The sequence below is a fragment of the Oryzias latipes genome, chromosome 22 (genome assembly GCF_002234675.1).
Source record: "Oryzias latipes chromosome 22, ASM223467v1".
NCBI classification, from domain to species: Eukaryota; Metazoa; Chordata; class Actinopteri; order Beloniformes; family Adrianichthyidae; genus Oryzias; species Oryzias latipes.
In genome coordinates, this window is record NC_019880.2 from 12,982,829 (window position 1) to 13,000,816 (window position 17,988).

The 17,988-nt window shown below is 38.5% G+C and overlaps 1 protein-coding gene across 3 annotated transcripts; it reads left to right on the forward strand.

Annotated features, from left to right (window-relative positions):
• Window positions 1–6,635: 6,635 nt before the first annotated feature.
• Window positions 6,636–17,670, forward strand: LOC101161449 (placenta growth factor). Of its 3 annotated transcripts, XM_023951968.1 has the most exons (9): window positions 6,636–6,943; window positions 7,048–7,117; window positions 7,202–7,307; window positions 14,233–14,269; window positions 15,921–16,117; window positions 16,217–16,296; window positions 16,957–16,983; window positions 17,068–17,130; window positions 17,218–17,670. In XM_023951968.1, exons 3-9 carry the CDS (start codon window positions 7,245–7,247, stop codon window positions 17,237–17,239), a joined length of 489 nt encoding a protein of 162 aa, XP_023807736.1. In that variant the 5' UTR covers window positions 6,636–6,943; window positions 7,048–7,117; window positions 7,202–7,244; the 3' UTR covers window positions 17,240–17,670. The 3 variants fall into 3 exon arrangements, with proteins under 3 accessions (XP_023807736.1, XP_023807735.1, XP_023807734.1); XM_023951967.1 differs by having other exon boundaries at window positions 6,636–7,117; XM_023951966.1 differs by having other exon boundaries at window positions 6,678–6,943; window positions 7,048–7,307.
• The last annotated feature ends 318 nt before the right edge of the window (window positions 17,671–17,988 follow it).

Here is a 17,988-nt window from a genome sequence, read left to right on the forward strand (position 1 = left end):
TTGTCATTTTTACTTTACAAGAAAACTTGTAAGAAAAAATGTAGAAACAAGGAGTTCAATCATTCAAAAAGAGAAAACAAGCTTAAAAAAAGCTTCTGTTAGACTGAAATACTTGCAATTGAATATTATACAGACCAATAATAAGTTTTTTATGCTATGTCTAAGCAAATATTTTGTATTTTTTGAATGCGCATGTTGTAGCTCTTTTTGATTAGAGTAACAAAAACAACTAGTGGAAGTATTCAATCTCAATACGAGGTTCCCCATCCTAGTAAATCCAAAAACTAGCATTTTTTTAGATCATAAATCTAAATTTTTGTTTCCAAAATAATGACAATGACGGCCAGTTTAACTTGTCAACAATTATTGAACATTAAAATGACATCCGTAAAGTTGAACCAAAAGTTACAGTGAAATCTTTTTTTTCAGTCTTACATCAAGTTTTTGTGTTGTCAAAAAGTATGGAGCAAAGGGATTTTGACTCTTTTTAATTATAATAATTTCCTTATTTCTAGATCCTAGGTCTCAATGAGACTAAATATTCTTGACTGCTCATTTTGAGAAAAGCTTGGAAAGGTCTAGAGAAAATATTATTAAAAACAACTTGGAAACTGGTTAATCATGTCAAATGTCTAAAAACAAGGTTCTAAATCTTTGCAAGTAGCTTTTTTTCTTTGTTCTACCTGTCCTTTTACTTTTATCTTGAAGTTTTAGGCATTAAAAATTCTCATTTCTGGTTGTTTTGCAGTCCACTCTAAAAGTGAATGGTCTCCACTTGGCCTTCTCTAGTCTTCCTTGTTTTTAGTTCACAAAACAAAAGCCAAACTTTAAGAAATCATCCTGCAGCTTGTTTATTATCAGCTTAAATTGTTGATCACTGCGAAGACGTCAGTCTTGAGACAAAGCAGCCAAAGAGCTGGACTCCAGGGAAGAAGACTTGGAGCCCAGTGGAGCTGCAGGTGCATTTTAGGCAAAAAAGATTTGCTGCAAAAAGCATCGTGATGAGAGGGGAAATGTGCACTAGTCCCTCTCCCATCTGATGTTCATGATTCCTCTTCCTGGCAGAAGTCAAAGGTCACTCCCTGAATCAACACTGGAAACCAAATAGTAAATTCAAAGCCACTGAAGTCCACCTAAAGAAAACCAACTTGCCAGCGGGAATCGTCAGACCATGACGTTTTTATCAAATCTTCTTGTTTGCCTTTTTCCGTGAGAAAGTTGGGAGCTCTTGGACGGGCTCCATGTGCTCCCAGCTCTGTACCTAAAGATGGTGCCTCCCAAAAGAAGGGCTCCTTCGTCATGTGATTGGTCTCAAGGACAGCTGCCCTTCCCATGGTGCTCATGTTCCTCCCCCATCCCCGGGGGGGGGGGGGGGCAGGTTTGACTGTACAAAAAGAGGGACAGAGCCAGAGTGACGGCAAGAGGGTGAGACCGACTAAGAGAGACATCTGCTTCTCATCTTTATGGGAACTTTTCCTCCAATCCTGGAGATCGGGAGTCCCCCAGACGGAACACACCAACTCCTCCGAGGCTCGCAGTTCCTTAAGACTCCCTCAGGTCTTGTTTGTCTCAGTTCAAAATAAAACATTTCAGTGGCTGTGCCTCCATTAAGCTTCCAATAAAAAGGAAAATAGTGAGTGGTTTTAGACTTTTCATTTCTATAACCTGTGAACACAGCTGGACACGACTCAAAACCTCACCATCTTGCAGTCATTGTTCGTGTTACCATGATGCCTGGAGGGCACCTCTCTGTTTATGTTCACCTGATTAGTGCTGCTCATTTTCATTAGTTCACGGCTTGAGGGTGTGGGGAGAGCCGGCGGGGCTCTGCGTTTGTTCAGGGCCCTTAGTTTTGCCGCACGTCACGGCATCTCCAGAAATCAAGAGCCCTCTTAGATCTGCTGCAGTTCACCAAGACCAGAGCCGTGTCTTGAACTCTCCTCTGATTCTGGTCCAGTTTTGTATTTTTCAAGCAATTTTTTGGAAGCAACTGTGAGAAGATCAAAAGCCCATCAAAGTTACAGAACAATTTGCAAATAATCTGAAAGCAATCACGACTAATCAGTATTTAATATTTCTAAAGTGCCAGAGGTTAGGAGGACCTTCTGTTCTTTTCAGAGTTATGCTGTGGACGGGATCCACAATCGTAGGACTAGATTCTTAGTTTCAATGCTGATTAGCAAGATGTATTACAGGAATTAAAAACAGTGACTTTATGGGAAATTGAAACATTTTTATGTTAAACAGAGTAATTATCTTAAAAGTAAAAACTCTATAACTGAGGGATTTATTTCTATCCTAACTCTATAGCCTTTTCAAGGTTCCACTATAAATAAGCATTATTTGCATATCAGGCATTAGAATTTAGCTTTTTTCACATAACCCCATTATTTGGGGTCTTGTGTATTTATTTGATTGTTTTGTTTTTTGGAATGGAAAATTTCACTGCATTCACAAAAAAAACAAAAAAAGAAAGAAAAAAATGTTCCTGATGAATGGTTGTCAAGAGTGGGAACATTATCCAAGGTGTCAATTTTCTCTAAAATTGCTTCAAATTTCAGTTAATTTATTTCGCATGGACACTTCTAAGGCCTGGCTTCTTGGGCTGTTTTATCCACCTTGGTGGTCCTCATTTATCTGTCCCCTCTGGGCAGAGCACCATCTGAGATTGGTTGTCTCCCTCATCTTCCTGACGGCGTAAACAGACGTACACATTGTGCTGAGTAATTAAAACGTCTGTCCCCTGAGATTATTAAGTAGCAGTGGCAATGTGAAGTGCACAAACATTTTCATGGATAAAATGGAATCATCTTGTGATGCTGAATACTTTTCGCTGCTAAACTCCCATCCATTGGATGTTTTATTTATTATTTTAAGCTATTAACTTTCCTTAACTCTTTGACCTCCACTTACCCTCTCACTCTACTGCTCTCATTTCCTTGTTTCTTGTTCAACAAGCTATAGCCATTTGAGTAAATGTAGTTCTCTGCATACAAATAAATCTCAGAGCACAGTTTGGCTCGGTTAAAGTTTGTTGTGCACAGATGAACCTCACCTAAGACTCGGAATGGTTATTGCTTCTGTACTTCTGTTGTTTAGCTCCCACTCAGTTATTTTTCTCATACTGCCTCAATAAAAAAGGCTGTCTGTTTATTGAACAGGAAAGAAAACGTTTCAGATTTATTACATTGTTCCTACTTTGGTACAACACATGCTGGGCACGCTTTCAGATATATTTTGCCCCGGCTAATTCTACCTTCATATAATTCCTTTGAAAGGAACTAATTTCTGATATTAAAAAAAAGTGGTGGAAAAAAATGTTTGCAGCATGTTGTAATCTATATATCTATTTGTCTTCCTGTACCGCTCAGATCATTTTTTGACCTATTTTGAAGTGGTCTTTTAATTAAGATTATGCAGTTTTTGGTCTAATTCAAAGTCGTTTTCTAGGACATAGTTTCTGCAGCGCGGCAGTAGTTCATTAGAAATTCGCCTCTGAGTTGTGGCTGGGACAGCTTGCGCTGTAAATGTGCTACACGTGAGCATGTAAAACTTATTTCTCTTACATTGGAGGTGGTAAGACTCTGCAAATGCAGCAGCGGTCATGTGAGATACTACATCAGTAAACCTTATTGTTTTATTGAATTCCTGTTTCCCTAAGTATTTCCACGTTCTATGAATGATATAATCGTTTTAGCAATAATTCTGAAACTACAGTCAAAATTTGTGATCAATTTGATTCACTGTCTCAAAATAGCTGAAAATACACAGGAACAAATGATTTTTGATAACTCTGAAACCTGCAGTTATCCTGCCTTTTACCCACAGCAGTGACTTTTTTGTTTTTTTTTATTCTGAGTAATCTTATTTGAGAAGAGAGTTTTGACATTTAGTGTCATGAACTCACAATTTTGCTCCATTTGTGAGACAGCTCAATGGGGTTCAGTAAATCATTTTTGACTGAGGCATGCCCCTGCTTTCTGACCACACCACCATTTCTCCCCGGATTTTGTCACATAACTCCTAAAGCTGTTTTTACAAATAGGAATGACAGAAGCCACAATAAGATGCTTTCTGTATTGTTTCTTCTTTTAAATAACCAAAGGTCCTTTTCCACAGTACTTCTGTATCACACTTTATACCAGAAAACAGTTAGCTCTGATAAAAACTGCAGCTGTCAAGCTTTTTCTTGTAGATATATGCAAATAAAAGCATTATTATAAAGAACCTGTATCGTTACCTGCATTGTCCTACCAAGTTATGTCACCTAATTCTGGAAGAAAGTTTGACAGAAAGAGAGAACACCATTATACTTCAAATTTTCTAACTGTTTTTTTTTACTCATTTTAACCGTTTTTCTATGGCATGACATAGTGCCCTTTAACGTTAAATTGTATATATACAAGAAAAATGTTTTTGGGGGGTTTTAACAGTGCAATGATTCAGACACAGCTGTGCAAAACAGATTCTGGCTTTGACTGATTCATGACACATCCAGACAAAAATAGCTTCCATCTGTCTGTTAGCTAACAGGATGGCTTCCTCAGAAAATATAACAATGCTAACAGAAGAACAGAGGAGGAATAAAAACAGGATGACACCTGTCAGCCTTGGACAAAAAAAAATAAAACGACGGATTTGCAAGGAAGTGTAAACAGGATTTGACATGTTTAAAATAAAAGAGTGTGTTGTGATATGATGTTAATCACCGCACACGCTACTGAGTTTGTGTTTTTGCTTATAGCCGAAAACACTTCCCATGTTCCTATGTTCCAGCTATTTTCAAAATAGCATCAACAGTTGCACGAAACGTTTATGAGTCATGTGAGCTAATTAATGACAGGAAGACAGGGTTAGGTGTCAAATATTGCCGTATCCTGTTTGGGTCGGCTGTCCAGGTGGTCTGTCATGAGGAAAAATCACATCACCTCTTAGAACTCTGCTGTTCAGACTGTCCTCTGCTTCTGCTCTGATATTTATGACAAAAAACAGAATTAAAGAATACAAAGTTATGCTTGAGATCTCCTGTCTGTAGCAGAAACCATGAAGGTGTAGCTGTTAATGAGGTTTTTTTCAAAGTTGGGCACTCCCTGGTTCTCCACCTTCCCCTCAAAGGCCTCAATTTGGAGGAAACCAAAAGTCTCCACAGTAATGATGAATGGACATCATTAATGTTCATCTGTTTACTTTTACACTGCAATCTGGGAAAATGAGGGGTCATGCGCTATGGGTAAATGTTACTTACATTTGTCCTCCAATTTCTTAGAGCTAGTTTTTTCCCTCTGACTTCCTCTCAAATTGAAGAAAAGGATCACATTTCTCAATCAGAGAAATTACTTGACCAACCTTTTTATCTCTAAATTCCAGAAACAGAATGCATTCCACTTTTTTTTTCTGTAGAAAACTTCACTAGACACACGCCACCATTAGCAGCTAAAAGTGAAAGATAGGAACTGTTCTTGTCATTTCAAAGCTTTTGAAGTTTCTGTGAGCAAACTGTTAGCAGCTGATTATTGTCAAAAGGCTCAGCAGTTTAAAACAGACACCTGGAACTTTGAAAATGAAAACTAAATTTAAAGAAATGATGAAAATATCACTTTTTTCTTTTTACAAATTTATTTATTTCTTCTAAAAACAACAAAACCCTGCAAGAGCAAAAAAAAAAAAAAGAACTTCAAGGTTGTCTCAGAGCGATCCCTCTCCGTCAAAGTAACCCACATTATCACTCAACCACCAGGTTTGCTTGTCTTATCAGCATGTATTTATAGTGCAAACAGTTTGAGTGATCTTATTAGGCCCTATCAGCTTTTGCACCTTTAAAAACATAGATAGATCACGGAACAGATGGCGAGACAGCGGTGGGAATCTGTCTCTGTCCTGTGTGCAAACATATTGTGTGCGGCTGCTGCAGCAACAACGCGAACAATGTTCTCTGCTCCACAATAAAAATGATTTTTTTAAATATTCCAAATTGTTTAATCGATTTGATTAATCGATTTTTTTTTAAGATGAGTAATCAAATTAATTCCCCAAACTTTGAAAAGTCAACTTTAAAAAACCCTGCTTTCATCAACCAGACTAAAAAGGCTCTAAAAATCAAAGACTTGATTTTATTTTTTTGCTTCTGTTCAATCATCTTGACTTTTGATAATGTCCATCTTTGCCTTCTAAAGAGCTAATTTAAAAAGAAAAAAATGTGAAGTGGCATAACTGAAATCTGATGCTGCTTTGGAAACACGGTGCACTAATGTTAAAGTTTTTTGTAAATGCTGAACTCCTGAGTGTGGGCTGTTTAATAGCAAAAGGCTGCCATTCAGCTCTCTTGAAGGAATGTGTGGAAGCCCACATGGAATCCTTTGGTTCTGCAAACCAAAGGATTTCTGCAAACACAGAAGTCCCACACTGAAAAGAAAAGTAACTCAATGTGTCAACAGCAATGGAATCTCCTTTAATGTCTCAGCAAACTTGTGTAAGAGGCAAGATCTCTGTGCAAGCCGGATGGAGACACCAATGACTCTACCATCCTTGTCAGCGGTGCAAAGGATCTCTAAATGTTTATCTTTCTAGAGTAGTTCTCCCAGAACTTTCTGCTCAGAGACTGCTTCTCCAAAATCTGTGGTGTAAATCACCTGCGCTGTGAAGTCTGTAACCAAAGCATCACCAGCAGCTCACGCAGAATAACACATGGAGCAGTTTTCAAGCAGTTCTGCAAGGGGAAGAGAGGGAGGAGATTGAAATAACCAGTTTAAAAAAAAAAAGTGTGGAGGCAATTAGGGATTTTGAAGTGTTGTCTCTCTGCCGGCTTGTGCTCAGAACAGGACAAGAAGCCCCAAGAGCAACTTTAACGCACGGTTTTAAAAGGATTATTGCTTGAAAGTTTAGATTTTCCCAAGCTTTTACATATTTCGAGTATTCTGTAGGCACTTTGCAATTACTTCCTAAAGTAAATATATATTTGTTTTGCTTTTGACTTTTATAATATTCATTTCTGCTTTAAGACCTATTTGTCTCCGGGGCGCAATCATCAGTGAGAGCAATCTTCTTCAGGTTACACGACGCAGAGAAGCTACGTGACTGACGCAACTCCAACTGGGAGCAGATGACTTGGAAACTCCCGGTCAGCATCTTTATTCTTTCTGAATGAGCTGATTTGGGACTCTTTTGTTGGATTCTTCTTTTTTTCCCACTTTTGGTTCTAAAGTGTTGGAAGAGATCAGCCGCTCTCCGCGCCCAGACAACGCGACATGAACCCTGGTTTTCTCATCGAGACTGTGGTGGCACTTCATCTGCTCCTCTCACCTGCGCAGGTATGCTTGCGCCAAGAGTGTAACTAACTTTTTTTTTTTTTCACTGTCGTATTTTGAATTGTAAGGACACCTCTCATTCAGAATTAATGCGAGGAAACCTTCCGCTCATTGGTCCATCAAAGTGATTTTTAACTCAGAGGATTTCCAAGAAAATAGCTGACTCATCACAAATCAGCCATGTCCATCATGGCCAGCTCAGCTCATTCATAAGGTGAAACGTGACAAACTGCATCAGCCTGAAGCGACGTGAGTCACAGCTATATTTTGGTAAAACTTAGTAAGCTTATAATTACAGCAGAGCCATCATTTGAGGCTAAGATTGCTTATACTGTGGGAACAGATCAAAAAAAGATTTACTGGCTGGAAAGATGTTGCAACAAAAAAAAAAAGGATTTTGAAGTTTGTTTCAGTTTTTAAAAGCAGAAAATCCTCCTGAGTTTTAGATTGAAAATGTTCTGCACCTGCAACTTCTTCCATTCTCTGTTTAGTTGCACAGTTTCGATGTTCAGAAAGACTTATGGAAAGATGATCAGTGTGTGCATGAAGATGATTTACTGTAGTAAGAATATATCAGTTTCATGAGACTGTACAATGGTGCCCTGTTCCCCACTGCTTGGCATTGCTTTGGAGCCTTTAATGAAAAAGCTTCCAGAACAAGGCAAGCTCAAAAAGACTTGGAAAGGACTCTTTCATTGGTTTAGGCAGCGTCAGCAATCCCTGAAATACGATGAGCCATTAGAAAGTGGGACTTTTTGCCACTTGATGCTCAAGTTCTTTAAACAATTCAGTGTCTGATTTCCAAGTTGCTTCTGATCCTTCTCATGTTTAATGCAAAATCAGCCCTTATCCCATCAGCACTAACATCAATGACTGCTGCTATCTCTTAAATTAAGTAAGACCGGGGTCACATTTACTTTGACAAAGTTTCACATCCCCATTTCACAAACTGGACTTTTGTTGCAGTTGCTATGTTGGGAGTGTGTGGGAGAGGCAGGGTTTACCCCATTTCTTCTAATCCTCATAATCAGCTCATGGACGGCTTAGCCAAAACAGGAGTGACAAAACCCAGGGGCTTCAACATGAAGCAGGTTAAATGCCCCCGCTGTCAGAGGACTGGTGGTAAATGTGGGTAGTACCGTCATAGAGGCTCAACACCCAATCTGTCAGATCACATGAGGTCCAAATTCTTTTTTTACCAAAAGGGGGAGATCACTTAAAAAGATCAGAATGGATTTTTTTTAAGTTATAAGAAACAACCTTAACAAAATACCCAAGTGGGAAATAACAAAAAAATCACTCAAACAAAAAAACTTTTTTTAAGTGTAAATATTTCTTAAAAACATATTTGAGCTAGTTTGAAAAACATGCATTACACGTCTACATTGATATTTTGGACGTCCTATATTTAAATCTTCAAAGATTCCACTCATGACATTTTTGATGCATCATTAAATCTATAAGTTTTATTTCCAAAACAACTCATTAACCCCCACATGAAGTTATTTTCATCTTCTTTTCAGTTTTGCACCTTTAGCTCATTTCCTTAGCTGAGTGTTTAGCAGTCACCTGCCGTCAAACCTTTTTTTTTTTTTTAAATGGGCGTTTCTCAGCAGTAAATGTGCAAGACTCTTTTGTCACATAAATATCTCTTTGACATTGTTCATGAAGCTCTCTGCACTCCAACACACACCAAGTTTATTATTTCCAAATACCAGATTCATAATCAGCACTCACAGAAACAGCTTCACAGATTAAAGGTCGCTTTGTCCATCATATTGTCCATTTTTAACGTGATAAGGGAGCTTTGGTGAATTGTAACATTGGTGTTAGGTTTTGGCTGTTTGGGTTGTATTTTTTCTGGGTCTGTGTTATAACTATTACAAATCAATGTTTGGAGTTGTCCAAGTGAAATAGTTGTAAATTATGTGTTAAATTAAAGCCCAAACTGCTTTTATTTATGTAACTCTTACGTTTATCAACTTTTTTGTTGGGAAAACTGGTTCTGAATGAGCACAGTGAGTAGAATCTTTAGAATCCTTCAGTTCCGTCTTTACTGTCATTTTGTCATTTTTAATACAGGTGACATTTTCCATCAACAAAACCAAAGCTGCACTAACCAGCATTTCCAAGAAAGGAAATAGGATGTTTGGAGACAGCTTCACAACTCAGGAGTCAAATATTTCTGCTATGAAGGGAATTTCAGCCAAAAGATAGTGATTAAGCCTTTTCTGGCAAATGCTTATGAAATGCTCTGCACCCCAGCAGCATTTTTTCTGTGAAAAAGACAACGACTGTGCCTGACAGACTCATGACTTCTTCGCCAGCATAACGTGTTCCCAGTGTTGCAGAAAAAAAGAAGGCGGCATTGAGGCAAAACTGCTGATCACATGTCCCTGCGGACATTGCGTTAAACAGGTGTTTCCTTTACGTCATCATCAGAAGCAAAACAATTCATAAGACTATCTGCATCGCACATACGTGTCTGTTTACCCCTCATTTTCTATGTTTAGGGTCATGTTTGGTATGGCATCAGATTCCCAGGAGCTTTTATGAGCGATTAATACGATTTCTACAGAATTAAAAGCATCTGTTGTTGTTCTGCTGCAGTTCACTTATCAATAAACAGACACCAAAAAGTCAAGCCCCGCTTCTCTTCATGTCTCTGGCTCTCGTGTAGCTGCACATCACTCTAGATTACTTATCTGGACATTAAGCCATGTAGTTGCAGTGGTGGCTGATAAGAGTCCTGTTTTGGTATTTTTCTGCAGTTGTAAAGCTCTAGCCCAAGGGAGAGTTGCAATTGCTATCAGGAAATATGGATTTCTCCTTACTCTTGTGGAAAGAGGGGAGAAAGCGGAGGGGTTGTGCTTGGGGCAGCCGTCTACTCAGCAAGCTTTAATCTCACATCTGGATGTAATTTACTCTGGTTTACAGAACAACGTTTACTGTAATGAAGGCCACAATTACCACCGGTCAACGTAATCTGAAGACCCGTGTCATGTGTGTGTATGTTTGTGGATGGGGCGCACCGTTTACACAGCAGTTGTGTGTTTATGTCTGTATCTTTGGGGAGACATTTGTGCATGCATTAATGAAGTTATGCTGAGGAAGTTGTGTTATTTTGTATCAAAACTTACATAGACATTTACATCTTCCCACTCATTCGGCCCTGAAAATGAGAAATGGAGCAAAAAAATTTGCGATCACACTTGTATTTTCAAATAGACTCAGTTATTTTAAACAATTTTTATCAACTTTTTCATGTCTGAAACTGTTAGGTTTTGTACATTTTGTTCTGGAATTGCTTGAAAACGCATTTTAGCTGCAAAAATTACACATTCAACACAAGACAGGAAAATCTTCACTTGTAGCTCGTTTCATAACTTCAGCTTTCAAAGGTTCCTTTCACTTATGTTACCTGAGAAATGATTGTGACACGTGTACCAGATGTTCTGCTGACATTTGTTGCTGTTCTGTAAGTGGCTTGTGGTCACATGTCCTGACCTGACCACCCTGGAGACCCAGCTGGATGCTTTCAGTGCTGTAATGACACCGCTGAATTTGTGAGTTCACCTGCCTTGTGTACAAAAAGCAGAACCTGCCGTAGCATTTAAAAGGGTCTACGGTCACGGTGCTGGAGATTTGGTATCAAGAGAAGATCGACCGCGTGTCTCCTCCATAAAACTGTCCGTGTTTGTGCTAATGGGCTTTCACCCTTGTGTGGTCTTGTGGGTGAAACTTCAAGAAAACTAAAGTGCACACTCCTCCCTGTGCATCCTCGAAATCAGCAATTCATTTGACTGGGATAAGCAAGTCAACGTGCCGGCATGTTATCCATGGAGTGTTTACTCGGGCTGTCACCCACACAAGTGAACCAAAGCTTAGAAGAAAACGATGTCCAGTGTAGGCTGACCCACTATTAACCCCAGTCATGGGAACTGCAATGGGGATTTCCCGGGACGCTGCCAAATCACTCACGCTTTCCTGACGTGTACCAGAGTAGTTTACTGACCCTGATTTATATAAAAATAATAATAATTATAACTCTGGTTTAGGAGAGGATTAGGAAATTTGGCTCTGGAACAACAATGCACTAATGTGGCCATAGATGTATCATAGCTTTTTTTCTGTTTGACATGATATTTTGTTATAGTTTTTCATTAGATCTAAAAGAACCAAAACAGTAAGTCAATGCCCCGCGCACATTTCTTTTCCTCAGCCAGCAGTGCCATGGAGGCAGCCTTGAGGCTACATCAGTCACAACTGCGGCTCTCACAGGATGCAGAGTGGAAAACAGCTTACCTAACAACAGGATGCTTTCGCCTTCTACCAGAAAAAGAACTCATCCTTTCTGCCTAAAATAGCAAAATAGTATATGATCACACGATGTTTCTTTATATGAAAGGGCTTGATGTTGCCCCCTCCAATAAAACAATTGTTGATTTTTATTAGTTTTTATTCATCGATCAAAGTTCCTCAGCTTCACTTAAATACATGTTGCTCAGAGCTTGTTAAGGCAGTTACAATAAAGTAATTTGGTAAAATAAGATGACCATGACATGTCACGGAAAACTCAAAATTACTTATTTCACTCCTATTTCTTTTCTAAAAGATGTGATGCACAAACTGTCAGCTCTAAAACAGACAATTTTGGCACGTTTCCGTACAACCTGCTGTTAAATTGAGCATCACCTCCCCAGCATGACCCTTAATAGAGAGAAAAATCTTAAAAACAATTAATCACGTTAAAGTTTTTGCTCCCTACGCATGCTGCCCTTCCTCTGACAGATGGAATAAGAAAGAAGGCTGAAGATGACGCAGGTCAGCTGTGTGGGACTCAAGAGTAATGAGGCTCGGGGCCTCTGAGGCCTGACAGCAGGAGCCCGGGGACCCAGCAGGAACTCAGATCTGCTTCAGACTGCAGTGAAGACTTTTGGCAGGCAGGAGACCCAAATGACTTTACAATCGAGCACACAGAGCGTAGCATGTCAGCTTAGCCCCCATTGAGACGACTGCAGGACTTTCAGTTAGCATCCAGTCACTTCACATAACTCTCCTTCACTCAATACACTGCCAAAGAGAACAAGAAGACCTTTAACATTGGAAAGTAGCTGAAATACTGTAATCGACAATAAGAAATGGCTATTGACATTACTGTGCATGTTACGTTTGATTTAACTTTTTAGTCATTTGTGTCCTATCACTATTAAAACACACTAAAACATTACTTTTTTCGGATTTTTCTGAATCTAAACAGAACAAAAAACTATTTTGGCCAAGTTCACTGAATCAAATTTCCTGCCATCACATTTCACACTTATCAATTTCACTGTTTCTGTTCGAGTTAATGTTTTCTCTCTTTGATTAATAAAAACAAATAATGAAATCTCACATGTTAAGGTTACGTCCACAGTTGAATTCCCTGAAAAGGTTTGAAAGGAAATGAAAGAAAATCCTTGGACAGTGGTGCTGCTTTGGTGATTTGTAATGCAAAATATAATGTTCAGTCAGTAAATGCAGTGTTTCCCCGTATGACCCAGATCAAGTTCTCTCATCATTAATCAGCAAATATTGCAAGTGTGATGAAGAGGAGGAGGGAGGAAACATGTGAGGATCCTCAGGGGGCATTTTACTCTCTGAACAGCCAGCTCCTCAATTCTCAACCATGGGAGGTGTCATAAATGTTTGGTTAAAACAGCAAACTGAGACTATGGACTAAAGTTTAAAAAAATCCTCCCCACCTGAACTTTTTTTAAACTGCCTGTGATACCACAGCCAAAAAAAAGTCATTGTGATGGGTCAGAACCTCACAGTGCGAGTGACATTTAACAATAACTTAGAGTGAACTGCGACTTTTCCAAGCGGTGCGTTGGAATATTCTGCAAATGGAGTTCATATCCCGCTGAGTTTTTGTGCAGCCGACACAGTTCAGTGAACGCCTCTCTGCAGAGCAAAGCTGCTGTCAGAGGAACAGCTGTACATGCTGGCCAGATGACGAGTCACATTTCCTCTAAAGCAGGGAGGACTGAATGTGAGTGAGTGCCTTAAAGCTGTACTTTGGGGATTTCTAAATAGTCTGTCATGGAGTATTTTGTGCAGCAGAGAAGACGGATCACTATAAATTTAAAGGCTTCCCAGTCACTCATCTGAGTTTTACACAAACTGAAACGTTTGTGAGAATCCTCTAAATCAGGACATCTCCCTTAAAACACACCACTTGGAAAAAGATTGCTGAGAGTAGAAGTGTGCTGACACATTCTGCTTTCATCCTCAAACTAATTTTGGTTTATTACAGGAAAAGGATGTTGGAACAAAACTGGTACAAAGCACAACAATCTTTATTGCCACTGTTTGGAAAGTCCTTCTGTGTCTATTCCTAGTCAAAAGATGAACTTTTTTTCTACCTAGTAATATGAACATTAAGCATTTCTATTTAAAAGTAATTAAGAGTGTACCACAGAAAAACTGGAATCCCGCTCCAGTGATGGGAAGAGATTGCGGAAGCAGATTATCTGTCGCCTGTCCTGTGCTTCTGCTGCAGGGCATTTTATCAAATAAAGAATTCCTGTCCTGAGTTGGAGTCAAATAGAGGTTTTGTGTTTTCCCAGGCGAATGAGAAATGTACTTTGTTTACTGTGGGGTGATGGGAAAAATCAGGACGAAGGGGGAAACCATCAATGAGAAAATAAATAGAGCTGAATCTTACACCACAGGAAACAGGTTTTGAACCTAAACACTTGGGCACACAGAGGAGCGTGACACATGTGTACGAGAGACTGGATCTGCTGCTTGTCAAAAAGACTTGTCTCCATTGGTTTGTGTGGCTCCTGATGTCACCACTGGAGGAACCAAACCCTCCAGCTTACAGACTTTTGGTGCAAATTGAAGCAACCTTTCCTACAATGTTTTCTTTTGTGTTTTGCAGAGTCTATCTTTACCAAACACAAACAGTACAACAGAAGGTAAGTTTTTTTAGGTTACTTTTGTTTTTAAGGTATTCATATTTTTTTTTTTATTATATGTTTTTAAATGTGATAGATGCTGAATAACAGATTATTTTCTTACTATTGTCACTTTTATGTAGTGTTTTTAAAACACTATTAAAAAACTGTCATTTTCACTTGATTTGACCCCTTCAAGGATAGACAGAAAAGAAGGTTTTAGAACACTGAATCCCTCCCTCAACATCACTAAAAATGTCTTTGTCAGAACAATGAAAAAGCTCACAATGGAAGACTTGAACTCGGGGACAGGAGGAGGATATATATAACAGAAAAGGCTGGAGATAAGCGGTCAAAGCAAGTGGTAACTGCCTATTGAACTGTCTGTTTGCGTTGTACAACATTACAGTTCATGCCCTCATATCCCTACCAATAGATGCTTCCCCCAGCCATCTCCCCCCAGCCTGTCTGCTTTTATAAACAGCTGTTGTGGTGTCAGGCTCCATTTGCTGACCTCTGGAGGTCACTGCAATCCCAGAGGTGCCTGCGGGGCAACTCGGCTCCAGCTCCAGCAGGGTTCTGTTCATGGCCATGTTTCCAATGTTTGTTTTTTCTTCCTTCTGTGTTTGGCTACAGTCGTCCCTGTTCTTCCTTTGCAGCAAATGGGACACTTTCACACATGTACTCTCACAGGAAAGTGCTTCATGTACTACACAAATGTTTTATTTTAAAATGAAAAGCCCAGCATGCTGATGTAGAATGATGGCCTTTAGGTTCTTGTTCACATCCTTTTTCTTTCAATACCCTTCTAATTACTGGCAGCTTTTGTTTTTCTGCTCTATCCTGCTGGTTTATGCAATAGTCTCTACGGGTAGCTATAGTCTGCTGTCTTCCCTTTCCACTTTACTGAAAAAAGGAGTAGTTTTCTGTTTCTCTTTCTTTATCCATCTTCATTTTTCTACTAACTCTCATCAATATCTGAAACTGACTTTTGACATGTCACGCACCATCACCTTGGGCAAATAGATATTGACAGACTTTGACTGCTCTGAGTTTATTAAGTTGAAATCCTTCTCTTTATGCCTACTTACAGTCACTACAGGCATGCCACAGAGCTCTTTATGGCTCGTGCTTTTTATTTTTATAATGAATCTTCCCCTCCCTTCACATCCTCTTCTAAGCACACCCAGCTCTACATTTCTACAAAGCACTCCGCTCTCCTTTCTCCATCCCTTACTGAATGCATTTTTAAAACAAAAACCAAGTTCAGGTGTATTTGTAAAAATATTGATAATACTAATTTTTTTACTCATGGACACCAAATCCACTAGCTCTAAAACTCATAGTTTTAAAACAGAAATCTTATTTTGTTTTTGTCCCTTTAAATTAGGAGCTTGGGATTCCATTTCGGCAGCATGCATATTTAAATCTCCTTTTAAAACACGTGGAAGCCCTGAACTCTTGTTTTAAACCAGTGACAACCAGTGACACAAAATTTTGCTTGTCTTTTTGCTCTTTATTTTAACATAGTTTTATTGCTCCTTTCATAATCAAAATGTGTTTAAATCGTAAGTCTTTTTAAAAGTTAACTTATCTACATCAAAATTCTTATAGGACAAAAGTAGTCTCATACAACACACATCGTGGCTCATCCTTACACTCTAATTTACAGTACTGATGTTTCAAGAAGTGTGGGGTCGTAGCTTCTGCCGGACCATTGAAAAGTTGGTAGAGGTGGTTCAGGAATACCCAACAGAGGTGGAGCACATCTACAGTCCCTCTTGTGTGCCCCTGGTGAGGTGTGCCGGATGCTGTGGTGATGAGAATCTGGAGTGTCATCCCACTAGCACCACAAATGTCACCATGCAGGTAAGACCAGAGCATTGTCTCACAAACAGTTAATCTGTAAAATCCTCCTTGAACGTGTTTTTGCTTGTTTAGTAATTTTGACTCATTGTTTTTTTCCAGCTCTTGAAAATCAGGCCATCAGAGTCCGGTCAAGAATATGTTGAAATGACATTTGTGGAGCATCAGACATGTGAATGTAGGTAAGAAAACAATAAAATAACTTTTTTTAAGTAAATAGTAAAAAAAAACTTTAAACATTATTCTTCCTCATTTATCTAATGAAAATATTTTAAATTAATGTCACTGCCAGTGCACATAATTACAACAATTCATTTCATAGTTTATCATGCAACAAACACAAGCATTTGGGAAACCAAAACCCTTAATATATTGGAAAACCTTGTAGTTTACAAATGGAACATGTTCTTTAATTATAAAAGACAGATTTTAGTTTTTTATGTGATTCTTGTAGCAGATCAAACTTTGCATCACTGCTGGAACAACAAAGAAAGCTCTTTATCAATATTTTCAGATACCTGACTCCTCAACGACTAAAAGTGAAGCGTAATGTCTTAGCATTTAGCTATTTTTTAAATAGAAAATGTCTTAATAATTAGTTTCTAGCTTGCTTTACATCAGTTGTACAGAGAGGGAAGAATATAGGGAAACAGGCAAAGTCCATTGGAAATTTACAAAACAGCTAAAGGGTTTAAATCGAGAGGACGCTTTCATGTCTAGTTTTTGTGTATACCATAATAATTATTAACATAATTTCTGCAAAGTTTGATGTGCCTTTGCCTACTAATAACTACTACTAAACATTCTTTGCATGTTTTGATTATCTAAAAATTTTTTCTCAGAGTCAGGAAACCTGTCATGGTGGAAAGGTAAGAGTATAAGATTTTTCTTTAATAAAACCTCATTTTTGAGGGAAATGCGGGGCTTTGTGGATAAATTAACATCATGTGTAGGAAAAGGCATAAAGGAAGAGGAAGGAAAAGGAAGGAAAGACAGAAAACCAAAGAGTGTGACAGGTAAGGAAATACACCAATAAAGCAGAGAAAACAGAGATCAGCTGCCCACCAGAAGAATTACAGAGGCGGTTACTTTCTGTGTTGTAGATGCCAGATCCCTCGCAGGTAACTGCAGTGATGACGCCGCCCTTTGTTGCAGCATGGCTCATTATATACTTCCAGCCCAGTGACAACTTCAGAGTCTCGTCAATCATCTGTCAAAAACCATGTCTGCCACCAGAGGCTCAAACAGCTGGGATGATCTGCTGACGTGCTGTCTTACCGATGGGCAGGACGTTTGTGATGACCAGGTTTATTACAGGAAGTGTGTTTTGATTGGTTGAGACTCTACTGCCACACACCTGATACAAAAGGAAATCCCTGGGAGCCAGTGCAATGCATGACAGAAAAGACTGATCTGTTTTCCATTCATACACATTATTTGTGTTCGTTATTATAAGATTTGTTCGTTTTGGGTATTTAAAAGTTGCTTACACTTGTTAAAAGTCTCTCTCTCTCTGTATATATATATATATATATATATATATATATATATATATATATATATATATATATATATATATATATATATATATATATATATATATATATATATATAATATATATGTGTGTGTGTGTGTGTGTTAACTCAACTGAATATAGTTTGACCAACAGCCTTAAAGATGTAGTTATCATTTTATAAAGATTTTATAAAGAACACCTTGACTTGTGTATGTTGGACTGAATGTAAGACTACATTATACTTGCAATAAAGAAATGTCTCCATCTGGTGTTCAAAATGGATTTATATGGAAGTATGATATTAATTGACTCATTTGTTAATGGGATTGGACAAAAGACTGAGCAGTCTCTCATAAA

What these genes read in the sequence shown, in the direction of transcription:
- LOC101161449 (XM_023951967.1), top strand. Translation starts at nt 7,245, where the DNA reads ATGAACCCTGGTTTTCTCATCGAGACTGTGGTGGCACTTCATCTGCTC. An exon ending in CCACAAATGTCACCATGCAG is followed by an intron (nt 16,118 to 16,216) that starts GTAAGACCAGAG and finishes GTTTTTTTCCAG; the next exon opens with CTCTTGAAAATCAGGCCATC. An exon ending in AAACCTGTCATGGTGGAAAG is followed by an intron (nt 16,984 to 17,067) that starts GTAAGAGTATAA and finishes CATCATGTGTAG; the next exon opens with GAAAAGGCATAAAGGAAGAG.